The sequence below is a fragment of the Octopus sinensis genome, linkage group LG2, assembly GCF_006345805.1.
Source record: "Octopus sinensis linkage group LG2, ASM634580v1, whole genome shotgun sequence".
NCBI lineage: Eukaryota > Metazoa > Mollusca > Cephalopoda > Octopoda > Octopodidae > Octopus > Octopus sinensis.
This window is the reverse complement of record NC_042998.1, coordinates 61,319,702-61,341,701: the sequence shown is the minus strand read 5'-3', so window position 1 is coordinate 61,341,701 and position 22,000 is coordinate 61,319,702. Positions and strand designations below refer to the sequence as shown.

The following is a 22,000-nucleotide window of genomic DNA, read 5'->3' as shown; positions in this document are numbered from 1 at the left end:
ATGTAAATGTGTGTCTGTATGTATGTGTGCATCACTAAAACTCGAGAACTACCCAGCTGATTTCATACAAATTTCACACATGCCTTACTTCAGGTCCATGCAGTGTCATGGGCCAAACAAATTTTCAACTTCTTGCCTAATGTGTTCTAAGAGCAATCTCTTATCTCTTACACTATTTCAGTATTACTTGTCAAAAGTGAAACAATAGAATCGCCATTGTAATGTGAGTTAATACTTTCACTGTGATATATTTGTGTATGTATATGTCTGTATATATATGCATATATATGTATGCATGTATATGTATGTTTACATATATATGCACACATGTCAGATCAGTTTGGAGACTGGTGCAAACTTCTGGCTTGCCAGCTCTCAGTCAGACCGTCCAATACATGTCAGCATGGAAAGCAGATATTAATTGACGACAACAATCATGATGATGATAACGATGATGATGGAACTTCTACAATATAGATCTGTGCTGAGACATAATCATATTCACTGTAATGAAAGTCACTTATTTTTTACTCAGAATATATACAATTTATATAGATATCTAGTATTGCAATGTCAGACAGTATTTTTTTTGTATTACATATACAAACTGTTAACATGAATCATGTAATGAATCAGATATTATTCATTTATTGATTTACATTTGTACGTCTGAAATTTAACCTGATTTTATAACAGCATCATCTACTCTCATCCAACAGATTTAAACTTTATTACCATCTGTGTAAGTAATTCTACTGTTTTTCTTGTGCACACAACCACTTCTCAACAAACTGACATTATTGACTCCTATAGTCCAATAAGGTTCAGATGTTATTGTGTCCTAAATAAAATGTTAAATATTTCTGTATATTTATGATACTATTTAGATATATTATATGAAGCATTACTGTGACCTTTTGTAAATAGTTGGTCTTAATTAATATCAGTGACAAATGTAGTAAAACAGTAGTAACATGAATGAGATTAGATGCTCTTTTTGATGTTGATCTTATATTAACAATACATCACACGACAGTTTCTGTAAGTCAGACCCTGCTACACAGGTGTAAGTTTCAAGTCCTAAAGATTATATACAGGCTGCAAGATGCAAAATAATAAATACAAAAAAATAAATGATAATGTCATTATCATTCATCATCTGCTTCCATGCTCCCGTCGATTAGATGGGTCATCAATATCCAAGCCAGTTCTTATTCAGACTTAACATCCACTTTGACTGCTTGAGGTAGCCACACATCTCTCTTAAATACTCTGGATTTTCTATGACAAGATACCATCTTAACAGCAACCATTTTATAAAGTCTCTTGGGTATGTTTTATTGTAACACAGGCACTAATAAGATTGTCATCATCATCATCATCATTTTACGTCCACTGTCCATGCTGGCCTGGTTAGACAGTTTGACCAGAGCCGACAAGCTGATGGGCAGCATCAGAATCCAATATCCACAATTAGATTGAACGTTCCACAGAAAATTATGCTGTCTCCTCTCATTTATCAATCACTTTCAAATGTGTACTGGGGCCATTTCCTCATAGTGCTAGCACTGGTCATGTTATTTGCATCTCATAATATGATACAATTCTCATTGCTCTCTGATGTGTTTTTACAATCATGAAGACATGTTGAGAAAGTGATAAGTTTAAGTGATAACGGAAGAATAATGAGGATGTAGGGAGTGAAAGTTACAAGAAAAGGATGATAAGAACATGACTTGAAAGAGAGGTGGAGAATGACATGACCGAATGGATGAAGCTAAGATACAATTATTTGTGAGATGGTTAATGATTTACTAACATCTTAAGAATCCAATTATCAAAGACAGTGTTATCTACTGGAACATCAAATTTGGCTTTGGTAAAGTATGAGGCTCAATCACAAAATCTGAACAAACTTTAGAAAGTCTAACTGTGAAATCATTTGGTCAGTGTTGCTGTTAATGTCTTTAATTGGTAAAAGTTTAGATTAATAATTATAGCTTTTTGTGTGAATGTGTATGCAGGTAAATTTTACTATAAATTATAACACTTGAAATTATGAATTTCAGACCCACACATGCGGGATGGAAATGAAGCGCCAGTCGGTGTATAAAACTAAAGTACTAAATTGATTTCTATAAGTTTTCCCTTGAGGACTAGCATTGGTCAGTTTTTCTTGCGTCCCATAAAATTAGACAGTTCTTACTGCTCTTATGATATGTTCTTTCATTCAAGGTGACACATTGAGAAGTGATGACAGAAGAATAATGAGGATGCAGGGAGTGAAAGTTGTGAGAAAACGAGGATAATAATGGTGATTTGAAAGAGAGTTGGAGAATGACAAGACTGAGTGACTGTCAGTTGCCAGCCAACAGTGATGATTAATGATGTTATTAACATCTTGGGAAACTGATAATTAAAGTCAAAAGTACTTATAAGAACATCATTCTCAGCTTTCTAATGTAGGAGATTAAATAACAAATCTGAACTGGAAATATTTTTAAGTGGTGAAAATTGTTAAAGATAATTTCCTTTGTTTATAAAATCGTTCTCTAGAAGTTCTTCTTGATTGATCATCTTATGAGGTTGTCAGATTTTTACGGTAGTCTAATATGTGATATGCTATATTATTTCTCGCTGGATTATCTTCCCAGAATATCTCAGGTTAGAATATGTTTTATAGTCTATATAAAGATATATATATATATATATTACTGAGAATGCATGTATGTGTGCATGTAAATGTGTGTCTGTATGTATGTGTGCATCACTAAAACTCGAGAACTACCCAGCTGATTTCATACAAATTTCACACATGCCTTACTTCAGGTCCATGCAGTGTCATGGGCCAAACAAATTTTCAACTTCTTGCTAATGTGTTCTAAGAGCAATCTCTTATCTCTTACACTATTTCAGTATTACTTGTCAAAAGTGAAACAATAGAATCGCCATTGTAATGTGAGTTAATACTTTCACTGTGATATATTTGTGTATGTATATGTCTGTATATATATGCATATATATGTATGTATGTATATGTATGTTTACATATATATGCACACATGTCAGATCAGTTTGGAGACTGGTGCAAACTTCTGGCTTGCCAGCTCTCAGTCAGACCGTCCAATACATGTCAGCATGGAAAGCAGATATTAATTGACGACAACAATCATGATGATGATAACGATGATGATGGAACTTCTACAATATAGATCTGTGCTGAGACATAATCATATTCACTGTAATGAAAGTCACTTATTTTTTACTCAGAATATATACAATTTATATAGATATCTAGTATTGCAATGTCAGACAGTATTTTTTTTGTATTACATATACAAACTGTTAACATGAATCATGTAATGAATCAGATATTATTCATTTATTGATTTACATTTGTACGTCTGAAATTTAACCTGATTTTATAACAGCATCATCTACTCTCATCCAACAGATTTAAACTTTATTACCATCTGTGTAAGTAATTCTACTGTTTTTCTTGTGCACACAACCACTTCTCAACAAACTGACATTATTGACTCCTATAGTCCAATAAGGTTCAGATGTTATTGTGTCCTAAAATAAAATGTTAAATATTTCTGTATATTTATGATACTATTTAGATATATTATATGAAGCATTACTGTGACCTTTTGTAAATAGTTGGTCTTAATTAATATCAGTGACAAATGTAGTAAAACAGTAGTAACATGAATGAGATTAGATGCTCTTTTTGATGTTGATCTTATATTAACAATAACATCACACGACAGTTTCTGTAAGTCAGACCCTGCTACACAGGTGTAAGTTTCAAGTCCTAAAGATTATATACAGGCTGCAAGATGCAAAATAATAAATACAAAAAAATAAATGATAATGTCATTATCATTCATCATCTGCTTCCATGCTCCCGTCGATTAGATGGGTCATCAATATCCAAGCCAGTTCTTATTCAGACTTAACATCCACTTTGACTGCTTGAGGTAGCCACACATCTCTCTTAAATACTCTGGATTTTCTATGACAAGATACCATCTTAACAGCAACCATTTTATAAAGTCTCTTGGGTATGTTTTATTGTAACACAGGCACTAATAAGATTGTCATCATCATCATCATCATTTTACGTCCACTGTCCATGCTGGCCTGGGTTAGACAGTTTGACCAGAGCCGACAAGCTGATGGGCAGCATCAGAATCCAATATCCACAATTAGATTGAACGTTCCACAGAAAATTATGCTGTCTCCTCTCATTTATCAATCACTTTCAAATGTGTACTGGGGCCATTTCCTCATAGTGCTAGCACTGGTCATGTTATTTGCATCTCATAATATGATACAATTCTCATTGCTCTCTGATGTGTTTTTACAATCATGAAGACATGTTGAGAAAGTGATAAGTTTAAGTGATAACGGAAGAATAATGAGGATGTAGGGAGTGAAAGTTACAAGAAAAGGATGATAAGAACAATGACTTGAAAGAGAGGTGGAGAATGACATGACCGAATGGATGAAGCTAAGATACAATTATTTGTGAGATGGTTAATGATTTACTAACATCTTAAGAATCCAATTATCAAAGACAGTGTTATCTACTGGAACATCAAATTTGGCTTTGGTAAAGTATGAGGCTCAATCACAAAATCTGAACAAACTTTAGAAAGTCTAACTGTGAAATCATTTGGTCAGTGTTGCTGTTAATGTCTTTAATTGGTAAAAGTTTAGATTAATAATTATAGCTTTTTGTGTGAATGTGTATGCAGGTAAATTTTACTATAAATTATAACACTTGAAATTATGAATTTCAGACCCACACATGCGGGATGGAAATGAAGCGCCAGTCGGTGAGTATAAAACTAAAGTACTAAATTGATTTCTATAAGTTTTCCCTTGAGGACTAGCATTGGTCAGTTTTTCTTGCGTCCCATAAAATTAGACAGTTCTTACTGCTCTTATGATATGTTCTTTCATTCAAGGTGACACATTGAGAAGTGATGACAGAAGAATAATGAGGATGCAGGGAGTGAAAGTTGTGAGAAAACGAGGATAATAATGGTGATTTGAAAGAGAGTTGGAGAATGACAAGACTGAGTGACTGTCAGTTGCCAGCCAACAGTGATGATTAATGATGTTATTAACATCTTGGGAAACTGATAATTAAAGTCAAAAGTACTTATAAGAACATCATTCTCAGCTTTCTAATGTAGGAGATTAAATAACAAATCTGAACTGGAAATATTTTTAAGTGGTGAAAATTGTTAAAGATAATTTCCTTTGTTTATAAAATCGTTCTCTAGAAGTTCTTCTTGATTGATCATCTTATGAGGTTGTCAGATTTTTACGGTAGTCTAATATGTGATATGCTATATTATTTCTCGCTGGATTATCTTCCCAGAATATCTCAGGTTAGAATATGTTTTATAGTCTATATAAAGATATATATATATATATATTACTGAGAATGCATGTATGTGTGCATGTAAATGTGTGTCTGTATGTATGTGTGCATCACTAAAACTCGAGAACTACCCAGCTGATTTCATACAAATTTCACACATGCCTTACTTCAGGTCCATGCAGTGTCATGGGCCAAACAAATTTTCAACTTCTTGCCTAATGTGTTCTAAGAGCAATCTCTTATCTCTTACACTATTTCAGTATTACTTGTCAAAAGTGAAACAATAGAATCGCCATTGTAATGTGAGTTAATACTTTCACTGTGATATATTTGTGTATGTATATGTCTGTATATATATGCATATATATGTATGCATGTATATGTATGTTTACATATATATGCACACATGTCAGATCAGTTTGGAGACTGGTGCAAACTTCTGGCTTGCCAGCTCTCAGTCAGACCGTCCAATACATGTCAGCATGGAAAGCAGATATTAATTGACGACAACAATCATGATGATGATAACGATGATGATGGAACTTCTACAATATAGATCTGTGCTGAGACATAATCATATTCACTGTAATGAAAGTCACTTATTTTTTACTCAGAATATATACAATTTATATAGATATCTAGTATTGCAATGTCAGACAGTATTTTTTTTGTATTACATATACAAACTGTTAACATGAATCATGTAATGAATCAGATATTATTCATTTATTGATTTACATTTGTACGTCTGAAATTTAACCTGATTTTATAACAGCATCATCTACTCTCATCCAACAGATTTAAACTTTATTACCATCTGTGTAAGTAATTCTACTGTTTTTCTTGTGCACACAACCACTTCTCAACAAACTGACATTATTGACTCCTATAGTCCAATAAGGTTCAGATGTTATTGTGTCCTAAAATAAAATGTTAAATATTTCTGTATATTTATGATACTATTTAGATATATTATATGAAGCATTACTGTGACCTTTTGTAAATAGTTGGTCTTAATTAATATCAGTGACAAATGTAGTAAAACAGTAGTAACATGAATGAGATTAGATGTTCTTTTTGATGTTGATCTTATATTAACAATAACATCACACGACAGTTTCTGTAAGTCAGACCCTGCTACACAGGTGTAAGTTTCAAGTCCTAAAGATTATATACAGGCTGCAAGATGCAAAATAATAAATACAAAAAAATAAATGATAATGTCATTATCATTCATCATCTGCTTCCATGCTCCCGTCGATTAGATGGGTCATCAATATCCAAGCCAGTTCTTATTCAGACTTAACATCCACTTTGACTGCTTGAGGTAGCCACACATCTCTCTTAAATACTCTGGATTTTCTATGACAAGATACCATCTTAACAGCAACCATTTTATAAAGTCTCTTGGGTATGTTTTATTGTAACACAGGCACTAATAAGATTGTCATCATCATCATCATCATTTTACGTCCACTGTCCATGCTGGCCTGGGTTAGACAGTTTGACCAGAGCCGACAAGCTGATGGGCAGCATCAGAATCCAATATCCACAATTAGATTGAACGTTCCACAGAAAATTATGCTGTCTCCTCTCATTTATCAATCACTTTCAAATGTGTACTGGGGCCATTTCCTCATAGTGCTAGCACTGGTCATGTTATTTGCATCTCATAATATGATACAATTCTCATTGCTCTCTGATGTGTTTTTACAATCATGAAGACATGTTGAGAAAGTGATAAGTTTAAGTGATAACGGAAGAATAATGAGGATGTAGGGAGTGAAAGTTACAAGAAAAGGATGATAAGAACAATGACTTGAAAGAGAGGTGGAGAATGACATGACCGAATGGATGAAGCTAAGATACAATTATTTGTGAGATGGTTAATGATTTACTAACATCTTAAGAATCCAATTATCAAAGACAGTGTTATCTACTGGAACATCAAATTTGGCTTTGGTAAAGTATGAGGCTCAATCACAAAATCTGAACAAACTTTAGAAAGTCTAACTGTGAAATCATTTGGTCAGTGTTGCTGTTAATGTCTTTAATTGGTAAAAGTTTAGATTAATAATTATAGCTTTTTGTGTGAATGTGTATGCAGGTAAATTTTACTATAAATTATAACACTTGAAATTATGAATTTCAGACCCACACATGCGGGATGGAAATGAAGCGCCAGTCGGTGAGTATAAAACTAAAGTACTAAATTGATTTCTATAAGTTTTCCCTTGAGGACTAGCATTGGTCAGTTTTTCTTGCGTCCCATAAAATTAGACAGTTCTTACTGCTCTTATGATATGTTCTTTCATTCAAGGTGACACATTGAGAAGTGATGACAGAAGAATAATGAGGATGCAGGGAGTGAAAGTTGTGAGAAAACGAGGATAATAATGGTGATTTGAAAGAGAGTTGGAGAATGACAAGACTGAGTGACTGTCAGTTGCCAGCCAACAGTGATGATTAATGATGTTATTAACATCTTGGGAAACTGATAATTAAAGTCAAAAGTACTTATAAGAACATCATTCTCAGCTTTCTAATGTAGGAGATTAAATAACAAATCTGAACTGGAAATATTTTTAAGTGGTGAAAATTGTTAAAGATAATTTCCTTTGTTTATAAAATCGTTCTCTAGAAGTTCTTCTTGATTGATCATCTTATGAGGTTGTCAGATTTTTACGGTAGTCTAATATGTGATATGCTATATTATTTCTCGCTGGATTATCTTCCCAGAATATCTCAGGTTAGAATATGTTTTATAGTCTATATAAAGATATATATATATATATATTACTGAGAATGCATGTATGTGTGCATGTAAATGTGTGTCTGTATGTATGTGTGCATCACTAAAACTCGAGAACTACCCAGCTGATTTCATACAAATTTCACACATGCCTCACTTCAGGTCCATGCAGTGTCATGGGCCAAACAAATTTTCAACTTCTTGGCTAATGTGTTCTAAGAGCAATCTCTTATCTCTTACACTATTTCAGTATTACTTGTCAAAAGTGAAACAATAGAATCGCCATTGTAATGTGAGTTAATACTTTCACTGTGATATATTTGTGTATGTATATGTCTGTATATATATGCATATATATGTATGTATGTATATGTATGTTTACATATATATGCACACATGTCAGATCAGTTTGGAGACTGGTGCAAACTTCTGGCTTGCCAGCTCTCAGTCAGACCGTCCAATACATGTCAGCATGGAAAGCAGATATTAATTGACGACAACAATCATGATGATGATAACGATGATGATGGAACTTCTACAATATAGATCTGTGCTGAGACATAATCATATTCACTGTAATGAAAGTCACTTATTTTTTACTCAGAATATATACAATTTATATAGATATCTAGTATTGCAATGTCAGACAGTATTTTTTTTGTATTACATATACAAACTGTTAACATGAATCATGTAATGAATCAGATATTATTCATTTATTGATTTACATTTGTACGTCTGAAATTTAACCTGATTTTATAACAGCATCATCTACTCTCATCCAACAGATTTAAACTTTATTACCATCTGTGTAAGTAATTCTACTGTTTTTCTTGTGCACACAACCACTTCTCAACAAACTGACATTATTGACTCCTATAGTCCAATAAGGTTCAGATGTTATTGTGTCCTAAAATAAAATGTTAAATATTTCTGTATATTTATGATACTATTTAGATATATTATATGAAGCATTACTGTGACCTTTTGTAAATAGTTGGTCTTAATTAATATCAGTGACAAATGTAGTAAAACAGTAGTAACATGAATGAGATTAGATGTTCTTTTTGATGTTGATCTTATATTAACAATAACATCACACGACAGTTTCTGTAAGTCAGACCCTGCTACACAGGTGTAAGTTTCAAGTCCTAAAGATTATATACAGGCTGCAAGATGCAAAATAATAAATACAAAAAAATAAATGATAATGTCATTATCATTCATCATCTGCTTCCATGCTCCCGTCGATTAGATGGGTCATCAATATCCAAGCCAGTTCTTATTCAGACTTAACATCCACTTTGACTGCTTGAGGTAGCCACACATCTCTCTTAAATACTCTGGATTTTCTATGACAAGATACCATCTTAACAGCAACCATTTTATAAAGTCTCTTGGGTATGTTTTATTGTAACACAGGCACTAATAAGATTGTCATCATCATCATCATCATTTTACGTCCACTGTCCATGCTGGCCTGGGTTAGACAGTTTGACCAGAGCCGACAAGCTGATGGGCAGCATCAGAATCCAATATCCACAATTAGATTGAACGTTCCACAGAAAATTATGCTGTCTCCTCTCATTTATCAATCACTTTCAAATGTGTACTGGGGCCATTTCCTCATAGTGCTAGCACTGGTCATGTTATTTGCATCTCATAATATGATACAATTCTCATTGCTCTCTGATGTGTTTTTACAATCATGAAGACATGTTGAGAAAGTGATAAGTTTAAGTGATAACGGAAGAATAATGAGGATGTAGGGAGTGAAAGTTACAAGAAAAGGATGATAAGAACAATGACTTGAAAGAGAGGTGGAGAATGACATGACCGAATGGATGAAGCTAAGATACAATTATTTGTGAGATGGTTAATGATTTACTAACATCTTAAGAATCCAATTATCAAAGACAGTGTTATCTACTGGAACATCAAATTTGGCTTTGGTAAAGTATGAGGCTCAATCACAAAATCTGAACAAACTTTAGAAAGTCTAACTGTGAAATCATTTGGTCAGTGTTGCTGTTAATGTCTTTAATTGGTAAAAGTTTAGATTAATAATTATAGCTTTTTGTGTGAATGTGTATGCAGGTAAATTTTACTATAAATTATAACACTTGAAATTATGAATTTCAGACCCACACATGCGGGATGGAAATGAAGCGCCAGTCGGTGAGTATAAAACTAAAGTACTAAATTGATTTCTATAAGTTTTCCCTTGAGGACTAGCATTGGTCAGTTTTTCTTGCGTCCCATAAAATTAGACAGTTCTTACTGCTCTTATGATATGTTCTTTCATTCAAGGTGACACATTGAGAAGTGATGACAGAAGAATAATGAGGATGCAGGGAGTGAAAGTTGTGAGAAAACGAGGATAATAATGGTGATTTGAAAGAGAGTTGGAGAATGACAAGACTGAGTGACTGTCAGTTGCCAGCCAACAGTGATGATTAATGATGTTATTAACATCTTGGGAAACTGATAATTAAAGTCAAAAGTACTTATAAGAACATCATTCTCAGCTTTCTAATGTAGGAGATTAAATAACAAATCTGAACTGGAAATATTTTTAAGTGGTGAAAATTGTTAAAGATAATTTCCTTTGTTTATAAAATCGTTCTCTAGAAGTTCTTCTTGATTGATCATCTTATGAGGTTGTCAGATTTTTACGGTAGTCTAATATGTGATATGCTATATTATTTCTCGCTGGATTATCTTCCCAGAATATCTCAGGTTAGAATATGTTTTATAGTCTATATAAAGATATATATATATATATATTACTGAGAATGCATGTATGTGTGCATGTAAATGTGTGTCTGTATGTATGTGTGCATCACTAAAACTCGAGAACTACCCAGCTGATTTCATACAAATTTCACACATGCCTCACTTCAGGTCCATGCAGTGTCATGGGCCAAACAAATTTTCAACTTCTTGGCTAATGTGTTCTAAGAGCAATCTCTTATCTCTTACACTATTTCAGTATTACTTGTCAAAAGTGAAACAATAGAATCGCCATTGTAATGTGAGTTAATACTTTCACTGTGATATATTTGTGTATGTATATGTCTGTATATATATGCATATATATGTATGTATGTATATGTATGTTTACATATATATGCACACATGTCAGATCAGTTTGGAGACTGGTGCAAACTTCTGGCTTGCCAGCTCTCAGTCAGACCGTCCAATACATGTCAGCATGGAAAGCAGATATTAATTGACGACAACAATCATGATGATGATAACGATGATGATGGAACTTCTACAATATAGATCTGTGCTGAGACATAATCATATTCACTGTAATGAAAGTCACTTATTTTTTACTCAGAATATATACAATTTATATAGATATCTAGTATTGCAATGTCAGACAGTATTTTTTTTGTATTACATATACAAACTGTTAACATGAATCATGTAATGAATCAGATATTATTCATTTATTGATTTACATTTGTACGTCTGAAATTTAACCTGATTTTATAACAGCATCATCTACTCTCATCCAACAGATTTAAACTTTATTACCATCTGTGTAAGTAATTCTACTGTTTTTCTTGTGCACACAACCACTTCTCAACAAACTGACATTATTGACTCCTATAGTCCAATAAGGTTCAGATGTTATTGTGTCCTAAAATAAAATGTTAAATATTTCTGTATATTTATGATACTATTTAGATATATTATATGAAGCATTACTGTGACCTTTTGTAAATAGTTGGTCTTAATTAATATCAGTGACAAATGTAGTAAAACAGTAGTAACATGAATGAGATTAGATGTTCTTTTTGATGTTGATCTTATATTAACAATAACATCACACGACAGTTTCTGTAAGTCAGACCCTGCTACACAGGTGTAAGTTTCAAGTCCTAAAGATTATATACAGGCTGCAAGATGCAAAATAATAAATACAAAAAATAAATGATAATGTCATTATCATTCATCATCTGCTTCCATGCTCCCGTCGATTAGATGGGTCATCAATATCCAAGCCAGTTCTTATTCAGACTTAACATCCACTTTGACTGCTTGAGGTAGCCACACATCTCTCTTAAATACTCTGGATTTTCTATGACAAGATACCATCTTAACAGCAACCATTTTATAAAGTCTCTTGGGTATGTTTTATTGTAACACAGGCACTAATAAGATTGTCATCATCATCATCATCATTTTACGTCCACTGTCCATGCTGGCCTGGGTTAGACAGTTTGACCAGAGCCGACAAGCTGATGGGCAGCATCAGAATCCAATATCCACAATTAGATTGAACGTTCCACAGAAAATTATGCTGTCTCCTCTCATTTATCAATCACTTTCAAATGTGTACTGGGGCCATTTCCTCATAGTGCTAGCACTGGTCATGTTATTTGCATCTCATAATATGATACAATTCTCATTGCTCTCTGATGTGTTTTTACAATCATGAAGACATGTTGAGAAAGTGATAAGTTTAAGTGATAACGGAAGAATAATGAGGATGTAGGGAGTGAAAGTTACAAGAAAAGGATGATAAGAACAATGACTTGAAAGAGAGGTGGAGAATGACATGACCGAATGGATGAAGCTAAGATACAATTATTTGTGAGATGGTTAATGATTTACTAACATCTTAAGAATCCAATTATCAAAGACAGTGTTATCTACTGGAACATCAAATTTGGCTTTGGTAAAGTATGAGGCTCAATCACAAAATCTGAACAAACTTTAGAAAGTCTAACTGTGAAATCATTTGGTCAGTGTTGCTGTTAATGTCTTTAATTGGTAAAAGTTTAGATTAATAATTATAGCTTTTTGTGTGAATGTGTATGCAGGTAAATTTTACTATAAATTATAACACTTGAAATTATGAATTTCAGACCCACACATGCGGGATGGAAATGAAGCGCCAGTCGGTGAGTATAAAACTAAAGTACTAAATTGATTTCTATAAGTTTTCCCTTGAGGACTAGCATTGGTCAGTTTTTCTTGCGTCCCATAAAATTAGACAGTTCTTACTGCTCTTATGATATGTTCTTTCATTCAAGGTGACACATTGAGAAGTGATGACAGAAGAATAATGAGGATGCAGGGAGTGAAAGTTGTGAGAAAACGAGGATAATAATGGTGATTTGAAAGAGAGTTGGAGAATGACAAGACTGAGTGACTGTCAGTTGCCAGCCAACAGTGATGATTAATGATGTTATTAACATCTTGGGAAACTGATAATTAAAGTCAAAAGTACTTATAAGAACATCATTCTCAGCTTTCTAATGTAGGAGATTAAATAACAAATCTGAACTGGAAATATTTTTAAGTGGTGAAAATTGTTAAAGATAATTTCCTTTGTTTATAAAATCGTTCTCTAGAAGTTCTTCTTGATTGATCATCTTATGAGGTTGTCAGATTTTTACGGTAGTCTAATATGTGATATGCTATATTATTTCTCGCTGGATTATCTTCCCAGAATATCTCAGGTTAGAATATGTTTTATAGTCTATATAAAGATATATATATATATATATTACTGAGAATGCATGTATGTGTGCATGTAAATGTGTGTCTGTATGTATGTGTGCATCACTAAAACTCGAGAACTACCCAGCTGATTTCATACAAATTTCACACATGCCTCACTTCAGGTCCATGCAGTGTCATGGGCCAAACAAATTTTCAACTTCTTGCCTAATGTGTTCTAAGAGCAATCTCTTATCTCTTACACTATTTCAGTATTACTTGTCAAAAGTGAAACAATAGAATCGCCATTGTAATGTGAGTTAATACTTTCACTGTGATATATTTGTGTATGTATATGTCTGTATATATATGCATATATATGTATGTATGTATATGTATGTTTACATATATATGCACACATGTCAGATCAGTTTGGAGACTGGTGCAAACTTCTGGCTTGCCAGCTCTCAGTCAGACCGTCCAATACATGTCAGCATGGAAAGCAGATATTAATTGACGACAACAATCATGATGATGATAACGATGATGATGGAACTTCTACAATATAGATCTGTGCTGAGACATAATCATATTCACTGTAATGAAAGTCACTTATTTTTTACTCAGAATATATACAATTTATATAGATATCTAGTATTGCAATGTCAGACAGTATTTTTTTTGTATTACATATACAAACTGTTAACATGAATCATGTAATGAATCAGATATTATTCATTTATTGATTTACATTTGTACGTCTGAAATTTAACCTGATTTTATAACAGCATCATCTACTCTCATCCAACAGATTTAAACTTTATTACCATCTGTGTAAGTAATTCTACTGTTTTTCTTGTGCACACAACCACTTCTCAACAAACTGACATTATTGACTCCTATAGTCCAATAAGGTTCAGATGTTATTGTGTCCTAAAATAAAATGTTAAATATTTCTGTATATTTATGATACTATTTAGATATATTATATGAAGCATTACTGTGACGTTTTGTAAATAGTTGGTCTTAATTAATATCAGTGACAAATGTAGTAAAACAGTAGTAACATGAATGAGATTAGATGCTCTTTTTGATGTTGATCTTATATTAACAATAACATCACACGACAGTTTCTGTAAGTCAGACCCTGCTACACAGGTGTAAGTTTCAAGTCCTAAAGATTATATACAGGCTGCAAGATGCAAAATAATAAATACAAAAAAATAAATGATAATGTCATTATCATTCATCATCTGCTTCCATGCTCCCGTCGATTAGATGGGTCATCAATATCCAAGCCAGTTCTTATTCAGACTTAACATCCACTTTGACTGCTTGAGGTAGCCACACATCTCTCTTAAATACTCTGGATTTTCTATGACAAGATACCATCTTAACAGCAACCATTTTATAAAGTCTCTTGGGTATGTTTTATTGTAACACAGGCACTAATAAGATTGTCATCATCATCATCATCATTTTACGTCCACTGTCCATGCTGGCCTGGGTTAGACAGTTTGACCAGAGCCGACAAGCTGATGGGCAGCATCAGAATCCAATATCCACAATTAGATTGAACGTTCCACAGAAAATTATGCTGTCTCCTCTCATTTATCAATCACTTTCAAATGTGTACTGGGGCCATTTCCTCATAGTGCTAGCACTGGTCATGTTATTTGCATCTCATAATATGATACAATTCTCATTGCTCTCTGATGTGTTTTTACAATCATGAAGACATGTTGAGAAAGTGATAAGTTTAAGTGATAACGGAAGAATAATGAGGATGTAGGGAGTGAAAGTTACAAGAAAAGGATGATAAGAACAATGACTTGAAAGAGAGGTGGAGAATGACATGACCGAATGGATGAAGCTAAGATACAATTATTTGTGAGATGGTTAATGATTTACTAACATCTTAAGAATCCAATTATCAAAGACAGTGTTATCTACTGGAACATCAAATTTGGCTTTGGTAAAGTATGAGGCTCAATCACAAAATCTGAACAAACTTTAGAAAGTCTAACTGTGAAATCATTTGGTCAGTGTTGCTGTTAATGTCTTTAATTGGTAAAAGTTTAGATTAATAATTATAGCTTTTTGTGTGAATGTGTATGCAGGTAAATTTTACTATAAATTATAACACTTGAAATTATGAATTTCAGACCCACACATGCGGGATGGAAATGAAGCGCCAGTCGGTGAGTATAAAACTAAAGTACTAAATTGATTTCTATAAGTTTTCCCTTGAGGACTAGCATTGGTCAGTTTTTCTTGCGTCCCATAAAATTAGACAGTTCTTACTGCTCTTATGATATGTTCTTTCATTCAAGGTGACACATTGAGAAGTGATGACAGAAGAATAATGAGGATGCAGGGAGTGAAAGTTGTGAGAAAACGAGGATAATAATGGTGATTTGAAAGAGAGTTGGAGAATGACAAGACTGAGTGACTGTCAGTTGCCAGCCAACAGTGATGATTAATGATGTTATTAACATCTTGGGAAACTGATAATTAAAGTCAAAAGTACTTATAAGAACATCATTCTCAGCTTTCTAATGTAGGAGATTAAATAACAAATCTGAACTGGAAATATTTTTAAGTGGTGAAAATTGTTAAAGATAATTTCCTTTGTTTATAAAATCGTTCTCTAGAAGTTCTTCTTGATTGATCATCTTATGAGGTTGTCAGATTTTTACGGTAGTCTAATATGTGATATGCTATATTATTTCTCGCTGGATTATCTTCCCAGAATATCTCAGGTTAGAATATGTTTTATAGTCTATATAAAGATATATATATATATATATTACTGAGAATGCATGTATGTGTGCATGTAAATGTGTGTCTGTATGTATGTGTGCATCACTAAAACTCGAGAACTACCCAGCTGATTTCATACAAATTTCACACATGCCTCACTTCAGGTCCATGCAGTGTCATGGGCCAAACAAATTTTCAACTTCTTGCCTAATGTGTTCTAAGAGCAATCTCTTATCTCTTACACTATTTCAGTATTACTTGTCAAAAGTGAAACAATAGAATCGCCATTGTAATGTGAGTTAATACTTTCACTGTGATATATTTGTGTATGTATATGTCTGTATATATATGCATATATATGTATGTATGTATATGTATGTTTACATATATATGCACACATGTCAGATCAGTTTGGAGACTGGTGCAAACTTCTGGCTTGCCAGCTCTCAGTCAGACCGTCCAATACATGTCAGCATGGAAAGCAGATATTAATTGACGACAACAATCATGATGATGATAACGATGATGATGGAACTTCTACAATATAGATCTGTGCTGAGACATAATCATATTCACTGTAATGAAAGTCACTTATTTTTTACTCAGAATATATACAATTTATATAGATATCTAGTATTGCAATGTCAGACAGTATTTTTTTTGTATTACATATACAAACTGTTAACATGAATCATGTAATGAATCAGATATTATTCATTTATTGATTTACATTTGTACGTCTGAAATTTAACCTGATTTTATAACAGCATCATCTACTCTCATCCAACAGATTTAAACTTTATTACCATCTGTGTAAGTAATTCTACTGTTTTTCTTGTGCACACAACCACTTCTCAACAAACTGACATTATTGACTCCTATAGTCCAATAAGGTTCAGATGTTATTGTGTCCTAAAATAAAATGTTAAATATTTCTGTATATTTATGATACTATTTAGATATATTATATGAAGCATTACTGTGACGTTTTGTAAATAGTTGGTCTTAATTAATATCAGTGACAAATGTAGTAAAACAGTAGTAACATGAATGAGATTAGATGCTCTTTTTGATGTTGATCTTATATTAACAATAACATCACACGACAGTTTCTGTAAGTCAGACCCTGCTACACAGGTGTAAGTTTCAAGTCCTAAAGATTATATACAGGCTGCAAGATGCAAAATAATAAATACAAAAAAATAAATGATAATGTCATTATCATTCATCATCTGCTTCCATGCTCCCGTCGATTAGATGGGTCATCAATATCCAAGCCAGTTCTTATTCAGACTTAACATCCACTTTGACTGCTTGAGGTAGCCACACATCTCTCTTAAATACTCTGGATTTTCTATGACAAGATACCATCTTAACAGCAACCATTTTATAAAGTCTCTTGGGTATGTTTTATTGTAACACAGGCACTAATAAGATTGTCATCATCATCATCATCATTTTACGTCCACTGTCCATGCTGGCCTGGGTTAGACAGTTTGACCAGAGCCGACAAGCTGATGGGCAGCATCAGAATCCAATATCCACAATTAGATTGAAGTTCCACAGAAAATTATGCTGTCTCCTCTCATTTATCAATCACTTTCAAATGTGTACTGGGGCCATTTCCTCATAGTGCTAGCACTGGTCATGTTATTTGCATCTCATAATATGATACAATTCTCATTGCTCTCTGATGTGTTTTTACAATCATGAAGACATGTTGAGAAAGTGATAAGTTTAAGTGATAACGGAAGAATAATGAGGATGTAGGGAGTGAAAGTTACAAGAAAAGGATGATAAGAACAATGACTTGAAAGAGAGGTGGAGAATGACATGACCGAATGGATGAAGCTAAGATACAATTATTTGTGAGATGGTTAATGATTTACTAACATCTTAAGAATCCAATTATCAAAGACAGTGTTATCTACTGGAACATCAAATTTGGCTTTGGTAAAGTATGAGGCTCAATCACAAAATCTGAACAAACTTTAGAAAGTCTAACTGTGAAATCATTTGGTCAGTGTTGCTGTTAATGTCTTTAATTGGTAAAAGTTTAGATTAATAATTATAGCTTTTTGTGTGAATGTGTATGCAGGTAAATTTTACTATAAATTATAACACTTGAAATTATGAATTTCAGACCCACACATGCGGGATGGAAATGAAGCGCCAGTCGGTGAGTATAAAACTAAAGTACTAAATTGATTTCTATAAGTTTTCCCTTGAGGACTAGCATTGGTCAGTTTTTCTTGCGTCCCATAAAATTAGACAGTTCTTACTGCTCTTATGATATGTTCTTTCATTCAAGGTGACACATTGAGAAGTGATGACAGAAGAATAATGAGGATGCAGGGAGTGAAAGTTGTGAGAAAACGAGGATAATAATGGTGATTTGAAAGAGAGTTGGAGAATGACAAGACTGAGTGACTGTCAGTTGCCAGCCAACAGTGATGATTAATGATGTTATTAACATCTTGGGAAACTGATAATTAAAGTCAAAAGTACTTATAAGAACATCATTCTCAGCTTTCTAATGTAGGAGATTAAATAACAAATCTGAACTGGAAATATTTTTAAGTGGTGAAAATTGTTAAAGATAATTTCCTTTGTTTATAAAATCGTTCTCTAGAAGTTCTTCTTGATTGATCATCTTATGAGGTTGTCAGATTTTTACGGTAGTCTAATATGTGATATGCTATATTATTTCTCGCTGGATTATCTTCCCAGAATATCTCAGGTTAGAATATGTTTTATAGTCTATATAAAGATATATATATATATATATTACTGAGAATGCATGTATGTGTGCATGTAAATGTGTGTCTGTATGTATGTGTGCATCACTAAAACTCGAGAACTACCCAGCTGATTTCATACAAATTTCACACATGCCTCACTTCAGGTCCATGCAGTGTCATGGGCCAAACAAATTTTCAACTTCTTGCCTAATGTGTTCTAAGAGCAATCTCTTATCTCTTACACTATTTCAGTATTACTTGTCAAAAGTGAAACAATAGAATCGCCATTGTAATGTGAGTTAATACTTTCACTGTGATATATTTGTGTATGTATATGTCTGTATATATATGCATATATATGTATGTATGTATATGTATGTTTACATATATATGCACACATGTCAGATCAGTTTGGAGACTGGTGCAAACTTCTGGCTTGCCAGCTCTCAGTCAGACCGTCCAATACATGTCAGCATGGAAAGCAGATATTAATTGACGACAACAATCATGATGATGATAACGATGATGATGGAACTTCTACAATATAGATCTGTGCTGAGACATAATCATATTCACTGTAATGAAAGTCACTTATTTTTTACTCAGAATATATACAATTTATATAGATATCTAGTATTGCAATGTCAGACAGTATTTTTTTTGTATTACATATACAAACTGTTAACATGAATCATGTAATGAATCAGATATTATTCATTTATTGATTTACATTTGTACGTCTGAAATTTAACCTGATTTTATAACAGCATCATCTACTCTCATCCAACAGATTTAAACTTTATTACCATCTGTGTAAGTAATTCTACTGTTTTTCTTGTGCACACAACCACTTCTCAACAAACTGACATTATTGACTCCTATAGTCCAATAAGGTTCAGATGTTATTGTGTCCTAAAATAAAATGTTAAATATTTCTGTATATTTATGATACTATTTAGATATATTATATGAAGCATTACTGTGACCTTTTGTAAATAGTTGGTCTTAATTAATATCAGTGACAAATGTAGTAAAACAGTAGTAACATGAATGAGATTAGATGCTCTTTTTGATGTTGATCTTATATTAACAATAACATCACACGACAGTTTCTGTAAGTCAGACCCTGCTACACAGGTGTAAGTTTCAAGTCCTAAAGATTATATACAGGCTGCAAGATGCAAAATAATAAATACAAAAAAATAAATGATAATGTCATTATCATTCATCATCTGCTTCCATGCTCCCGCCGATTAGATGGGTCATCAATATCCAAGCCAGTTCTTATTCAGACTTAACATCCACTTTGACTGCTTGAGGTAGCCACACATCTCTCTTAAATACTCTGGATTTTCTATGACAAGATACCATCTTAACAGCAACCATTTTATAAAGTCTCTTGGGTATGTTTTATTGTAACACAGGCACTAATAAGATTGTCATCATCATCATCATCATTTTACGTCCATTGTCCATGATGGCCTGGGTTAGACAGTTTGACCAGAGCCGACAAGCTGATGGGCAGCATCAGAATCCAATGTCCACAATTAGATTGAAAGTTCCACAGAAAATTATGCTGTCTCCTCTCATTTATCAATCACTTTCAAATGTGTACTGGGGCCATTTCCTCATAGTGCTAGCACTGGTCATGTTATTTGCATCTCATAATATGATACAATTCTCATTGCTCTCTGATGTGTTTTTACAATCATGAAGACATGTTGAGAAAGTGATAAGTTTAAGTGATAACGGAAGAATAATGAGGATGTAGGGAGTGAAAGTTACAAGAAAAGGATGATAAGAACAATGACTTGAAAGAGAGGTGGAGAATGACATGACCGAATGGATGAAGCTAAGATACAATTATTTGTGAGATGGTTAATGATTTACTAACATCTTAAGAATCCAATTATCAAAGACAGTGTTATCTACTGGAACATCAAATTTGGCTTTGGTAAAGTATGAGGCTCAATCACAAAATCTGAACAAACTTTAGAAAGTCTAACTGTGAAATCATTTGGTCAGTGTTGCTGTTAATGTCTTTAATTGGTAAAAGTTTAGATTAATAATTATAGCTTTTTGTGTGAATGTGTATGCAGGTAAATTTTACTATAAATTATAACACTTGAAATTATGAATTTCAGACCCACACATGCGGGATGGAAATGAAGCGCCAGTCGGTGAGTATAAAACTAAAGTACTAAATTGATTTCTATAAGTTTTCCCTTGAGGACTAGCATTGGTCAGTTTTTCTTGCGTCCCATAAAATTAGACAGTTCTTACTGCTCTTATGATATGTTCTTTCATTCAAGGTGACACATTGAGAAGTGATGACAGAAGAATAATGAGGATGCAGGGAGTGAAAGTTGTGAGAAAACGAGGATAATAATGGTGATTTGAAAGAGAGTTGGAGAATGACAAGACTGAGTGACTGTCAGTTGCCAGCCAACAGTGATGATTAATGATGTTATTAACATCTTGGGAAACTGATAATTAAAGTCAAAAGTACTTATAAGAACATCATTCTCAGCTTTCTAATGTAGGAGATTAAATAACAAATCTGAACTGGAAATATTTTTAAGTGGTGAAAATTGTTAAAGATAATTTCCTTTGTTTATAAAATCGTTCTCTAGAAGTTCTTCTTGATTGATCATCTTATGAGGTTGTCAGATTTTTACGGTAGTCTAATATGTGATATGCTATATTATTTCTCGCTGGATTATCTTCCCAGAATATCTCAGGTTAGAATATGTTTTATAGTCTATATAAAGATATATATATATATATATTACTGAGAATGCATGTATGTGTGCATGTAAATGTGTGTCTGTATGTATGTGTGCATCACTAAAACTCGAGAACTACCCAGCTGATTTCATACAAATT

The 22,000-nt window shown here is 33.0% G+C and overlaps 1 protein-coding gene across 1 annotated transcript in view; it reads left to right on the top strand.

Annotated features, from left to right (window-relative positions):
- Positions 1-22,000, top strand: part of LOC115224769 — a 218,008-nt gene that overhangs the window by 178,874 nt on the left and 17,134 nt on the right. The window contains exons 43-50 of the mRNA XM_029795680.2: positions 2,070-2,105; positions 4,809-4,844; positions 7,551-7,586; positions 10,293-10,328; positions 13,034-13,069; positions 15,776-15,811; positions 18,517-18,552; positions 21,259-21,294. Of these exons, the coding sequence (XP_029651540.2) occupies positions 2,070-2,105; positions 4,809-4,844; positions 7,551-7,586; positions 10,293-10,328; positions 13,034-13,069; positions 15,776-15,811; positions 18,517-18,552; positions 21,259-21,294 (288 nt within the window). The remainder of the gene's footprint in view (positions 1-2,069; positions 2,106-4,808; positions 4,845-7,550; positions 7,587-10,292; positions 10,329-13,033; positions 13,070-15,775; positions 15,812-18,516; positions 18,553-21,258; positions 21,295-22,000) is intronic.